Source organism: Chamaea fasciata, unplaced genomic scaffold (genome assembly GCF_029207755.1).
Source record: "Chamaea fasciata isolate MVZ Bird 193981 ecotype frontalis unplaced genomic scaffold, bChaFas1.0.hap1 SCAF_12, whole genome shotgun sequence".
Classification (NCBI taxonomy): domain Eukaryota; kingdom Metazoa; phylum Chordata; class Aves; order Passeriformes; family Sylviidae; genus Chamaea; species Chamaea fasciata.
The window spans coordinates 9,273,164-9,278,895 of NW_027094097.1; the positions used below are offsets into that span (position 1 = coordinate 9,273,164).

Below are 5,732 nucleotides of genomic sequence, written 5' to 3' on the forward strand. Positions count from 1 at the left end.
CCAAGTCTGACAACGACAGGAGGGAATATCAGTACCTGACACTAAAGCTGGTAAATGTCACGGCTGAGGGTTGCATGGAAAGCACAGCTTGGCTGATTTATTCCCTTTTCACCTCCAGGTTGCCCCAGCAGAAGGCTTTTCTGACCTTGCCATGCAAGTTATGACCTCTCCATCCAAGAATTACATCCTGTCTGTGATCACAGTTGGCATCTGTGTACTCTTCCTCATCGGCCTGATGTGTGGACGCATCACCAAGCGGGTGACAAGAGAGCTCAAGGACAGGTAGAGCCTGGATTGCCTGCTGAAGAAATGCCTGCCCAGTGCCCAGTTTTGTACAGCCTTCCTCTGTATAGTCTACCCACCCCCTCTTGTGAGAGGAGAATTAAAAAAAAAAAAAAAAAAAAGGAGAAAAAAAAAAAAAAATTAGAAAAGCAGCAGGTGTTGGCTCAGTTTTCCCATCCTGGATCTCATCCATGGCATCTTCATCCTATGAAAGTTTGTGTGCAACATTGGCAGCCCAGCCAGCAGCTTTTGTTACCCCTTTGTTAGCAGACTCTCGTTTACCTGCCTGTAGACAAGTCTCTGTTGTACTGTTGGAACTGCCTTCACTCTCCAAATCAGACTGATATGACCTGCAGCTCAAGCAGTTTTTAAGTAAATTTTTAAAGACAGACGTATTCTGCATACCGACTATATGATTTAGGTAATGGTTCATACTGAAATCTAGTCATCCTCTGTGGCTGGGTGAAGTTGAGGCAGGAAATTAAAGGGTAAATTGCATCTTACACCACAGTTGGCCTTGTTTTGGACATCTTGCTCGTCTGTGTAAAGCATCTTCAGAGCATAGTCTTGGACAACCTAAGGACACCAATCACTGGTGTCATCTCCTAGTGAATATCCTGCTTATGTGACTGTGGATTTTTTGGCTGAAAAGATGTCCTCCCTTTCTTCCTCTGCTGCTTGCAAGATAGAATAAAATACTGACCAGGATTGAATACTCATGTGAGCTGTACAACTTGTATTTCAGTAGATTAAAGACACGATGTAGACACGAGGTGTGTAGAGCCTGTCAGTAGTGAACAGTGTCAGTGGACAGGAAGTGCTCTGAGCAGTTACTCGGTCAACTCTTTTATTAGCAATGATGCAGTAAAATTCTGACACTCCTTTTATTTTACCTTGCTGCTGCTAAGCTGTTACCCTCCCAAACTAACTGTGTGTAGATGGTATTGACACACTGGCAGTGCAGTGCTCTGTCAGTGATGCAGAAAGCGCCAGAACAGTCAACATCCTCTCTCTCTGTATCACGGTGACTTGTGGGGTTAGCACAGTGGCTGGTAACCACGCTCCGGGTCTTAATGGTTTGCATGGTAACACTGAAGAGTGGTTTTCATTTCCACAACTACAATTGATGGTGATAACACCTGGCATTTTCCTGGGATGTAGGACACATGTGCCAGTCCAAAATGCCAAGCAGAAGTGGATGGAAGAATGATAGTGTGGTATGAAAGGCAGAAACATCTGGATCTTTAAGGGAAGTAGCTTTTAGCTTTTGCGTAGTTACCATCAACATGGGCATTTGTGCTATGTATAGTTATACTTCCAGAACCTGATACTTGCACCCGAGAGCCCAAAGAAGGTGTTTTGGAAAAGCTGCATCAGTGGGTGTGGCCTCTTCTTACCATCATCTCTGTTCCTCAAGTACAAGGAGGTGTGGATCTCATAAAACAGGTGCTTTGACTGAAACATGGAGTGTGTTGATGAAATCTAGAAGAGGCTGCACGAGAGTCAATGTGTACAGGAGGATATGTTTTATTCATCTTGTAGATGTGCTCATCTATGTGTGCTGTAGTAAAAACCATGTGCCTGAAATTAACCAACTTAGGCTGATGCTTGAACCATAACTTTATTTTCCCACTTAGCACACTGCTAGGTAAGACCTGGCATTTCCAGTTTTCCCCATTGATCTCTAGGAGAACAGTGGAGGTGGTTTTGTGACACTCTGGAGTGTGGACCAGCTGATTCTGGTGATGCTGTATACATAGAATGGCATATAGAAAATACTGTGAGCTTTTGCTATGACTCTTGCTGAAGCTTTTTGCAGACATACCTTTATCCTGCTCTGAGGATGGAGGCAAGCTAATATGGGTTTAGACTTGCTATGCTAATGAGTCTCAAACACTTCTGGTTTTGCAGTAAAGTACTATGAACACAAGCAAGCAGCAGTGAAAGCCTCATGGATGAAGTTTCAGTGGAGAGTTAGTGTATGGTAGGGTTGCAGTTAAGTGGTGAGGTAGAACTGAATTTAAACCTGAATTCCTTCTCTTGACCCTCCTCCCTGGTGATAAGGGAGCTTGCCTGGCTGTCAGCATGAAGTGGAGCAGAAGAGAAAGAGTAATCGTGTCTCTTGAGGTATGTAGGTGTGTAACTACAAATAATTAGTTTGGCAATTGGAAATGTGTGTTGTCTCAAGTGACTGGGTGTTGAAATGACTGTTGTCAAGAAGTGTGTGCTCACAGAGCTGCCAGCAAGGGAAGTGGGATCATGGTGTGGTCTTGCTTGCTGGCACGAGTCCTGCTTCTCCAAAATGTCTATCTGGCATAATTAAATTGCCATGGGAGGGCTTTTTTTAAACAGTTGTGACTTTTTGAGAAGGCATTTTGTAACCTTATTAGCTTGAAAAGCCTAATTAGATGGTTTATTGTCTAGAAATAGAATCTTCCATTAAATTCCAAAAGACATTGCAGTGAAAATTGTAGGTTTGTAGCCATAGTTCTGAATGTAAACCCTGTTCAGCACTGAAGGTGACGTTCTTTACCTTCAGATATAAGGCTTTCTGGTTTGGTTTTTTTTTTTCCTTTTTAATTTGGAGAAGGTTATGGTAAGGGTGCCTGGGGCATGGCATTAGAAGTCTGTGTTCCAGTGGTGTAAGTCTGTGGTTGGTGGTGTTTCTGCCTGTGTCAGGCTCACAGTTTCAGTGTGAGTATGCTGTGATGGTGTTAGAGGTGTGTGGTCTGAGGCCTTTGGAAGAAAAAATAGGATACTAAATAAACCTTTTGTCACAGAGACACAGACCCACCTTTTAAAGGTTGACAAGGAGTCCAGGCCATTTTATGATTGAGCATGTTATCTTTTCATGTTTTAAAAAGGGGTCTCCTACCACTGGTGGTAACCAAATCTTCTTTTTTCTCAACTAAAAATCTACCAGTCACAGTCTTGAAACATTCTCCTCCTTTTTGTGCATACCTAAAAATCTAGAGGTTTTGCAAGCACAGAAACCCACAGGAGTACTCTTCCAAAAATAACCTGGTTGTGCTTGTTGCCAACGCATCATCTTGCCTGCAGGTAACCATTTTCCACTGCAGGGAAAAAAATAAAGAATCAGAGAGTCATACAGTGGTTTTGAGTTGGAAGGGACCTTAAAGCTCTTCTCATTCCAGCCCCTGCCCTGGGCAGGGACACCTTCCACACTAGACCAGGGTACTCAGAGTCCCATCCAGTCTGGTGTTGAACACATCAGGGATGGGGAGTCCACAACCTCTCTGAGCAGCCTGTGCCAGTGTCTTACCACCCTTGCAGGAAGGTGTGAGAAATAGTTGTAAGAAACACTGCTGTTGCCTTGAATTTGAGAAAGCCTTTTTAACTTCTCTGTTTTAACAGTGTTAGCAGTAGCTGCAGTCAGCCAGGAGAAGTGGGTTAGTGTGGAAGAGCCTGTGGTAGTCTTTCCTCTTCATGACCCCTACCTCTCACTGCTTTCCACTGAATACAGTTGAGGAAACGGTTGTTGGTTGAGTTTTTGTGGGTTTTTTTCTCCTGATCATCACAAAAACCTTCTATTGGAGAGCTTGTGGATGGAAGAGCTGGATGTTTGGGATTTGGCAAGGCATGCAGCTCTCCATTTGCTTCCTGCTGCTGCTGCAGGGGTTAACAAGTTAGGCTTTCTAAATGATGGCATGTGTTTGCACATGTCAGGAACTGTGCATGATGTGCACCTCTATACTCCACTCCTGCTGGCCTGTTAGAGTTCATTCTCATTCACAGTAATAAGCTTATTTATTGTTTACCTAGTGAGTCTAATCAAGTCCTTTTGAGAGTTTTAGCTTGGGATTCTCTAGCCTCACTTTTGACAGTAGACTGCTGGAGTAACTCATCCAGGTGGGAACAAAATTCCTGGCACCTGAAGTGCATTATTGCCCAGCAGATTGGGTTGTGTGTCTGTGTCACTGCAAAGAGCTGGAAAGACCCTAGTGAAGGTTGAATAATTCTGTAGCAAAATGTTAGCATTTCCTCCAGAATCTGACACTGTGATGTAATCAGTATTGCTCTGAAAGAATCTACAGTAAGTGCATTGTATGGAAAATCATAGTTATGACTGTCTCAAGTACAGAAACTAACTGCAGGTAGGTACAGAGGGAAGAAATGTGACAAGCCAGAGGGATTGCTGGAATCCCGTAATGTTGTAGAGGATTTATTTTCAAGTTGGATGGCGATTTCTGTTAAAACACAATGTTATTACTTAATGAAAGAAGATTGTAGGGTTTTTTACTTTACTGGTTTTGTTTGAAAAAAAAAATGTGGTTTTGAGGTGTGTATGAGTGCACAAGTGTGGTATGAAACCAGAATATTTCATGTAGCACTTCTGACCCTATTTAAAGTACAGCTCTGTGGACTTAAACAGCTGTAGTGTGGGTTTGTGTAAGAGCACATCCCTCATTCTGGGGTTCAGATCCTCCCGGCAGCTCCCAGGTATTGATCTTTTCATCCCTGTTTGGGAGCCACACCTGCCATTTTGCTTCCACCGATAAGTCATGGATAGAGGGGACCCAAATCACACGTGTGCCAGAGAGAATTCATCCGGCACTGCGCTTTGTCCTGTGCTGGTGGAATTCTGCATCTGCTCCTTTGAGTTCCTGAATGCTGCCTCGGATAGGGAGGAGGAACAACGTTGCTGTTCACTAGCCAGAGGCAAGATTTTCTCCTTGTACAACACCCAGATTTGGTTCCGTAGCTGACCAAACGCAAAGATCCCTGCCAGGGTGGATCACTGCACCCTGAGATACCACCCCTGCTGCCCGTGTTGACTGAGTTAGATACAAGTGCTCGCCTTGCTCTCGCCTTGGGAAATACTGAACTAGGAGAAAAGGGAAAGGTGTGAGTGCCGCCCGTAGAAGCGGAGGATCGGAAGCTGTGAGTAGCGTGTGTTGGCCTGGGCATGAGGCGGGTGCAGGGGGAAAGGGGCTCCCCAGCACCCCGCAGTGTACAGACCAGACCCAGCGGATTCCTATTGTACAGCAGATGCTGTTTGAACGTAGTCTCTCTTTTTTATTATAATTATTTTAAAATGTGACATTAACGAGACTTTTTTTTTTTGTAAATTGTTTCCCCTTTCTGTGTATAAATCCTGGCTGCTCCTTGTTTCACTTTTTTGGTTTGGTTTTCTTTTTTGGTTTTTTGTTTTTTTGGTTTTTTTTTTACATGTCCATGCTGTGTAATTTTGAGATGTTACTGAAATTCTGAACATAATAATGTGCATTTTTTTTTGTTCTGTACAGATGAAATGGGAGAATTTAATAAAAAAGAGTCTGCAGGTTTGTACTTGTGGTGGTTCATTTCTGAGGGGACGCGGGGGAGAAAGGGGCGGTGGGTTGAGGGGCGGGGCCTCGCTTGGGCACGCCCCGCGGCTGGGCGGGGGCGACTGACGCACGCGCAGGGGCGGCTGTCGCGCGTCGGCCGCG

General features: G+C 44.3%; 1 protein-coding gene across 1 annotated transcript in view; it reads left to right on the plus strand.

The window, feature by feature from the left end:
* The window catches only part of GLG1 (golgi glycoprotein 1), an 83,077-nt gene extending 77,485 nt beyond the window's left edge, over positions 1 to 5,592 (plus strand). The window contains exon 26 of the mRNA XM_066194435.1: positions 119 to 5,592. Within this exon, the coding sequence (XP_066050532.1) occupies positions 119 to 286 (168 nt within the window). The 3' untranslated portion in view covers positions 287 to 5,592. The remainder of the gene's footprint in view (positions 1 to 118) is intronic.
* The last annotated feature ends 140 nt before the right edge of the window (positions 5,593 to 5,732 follow it).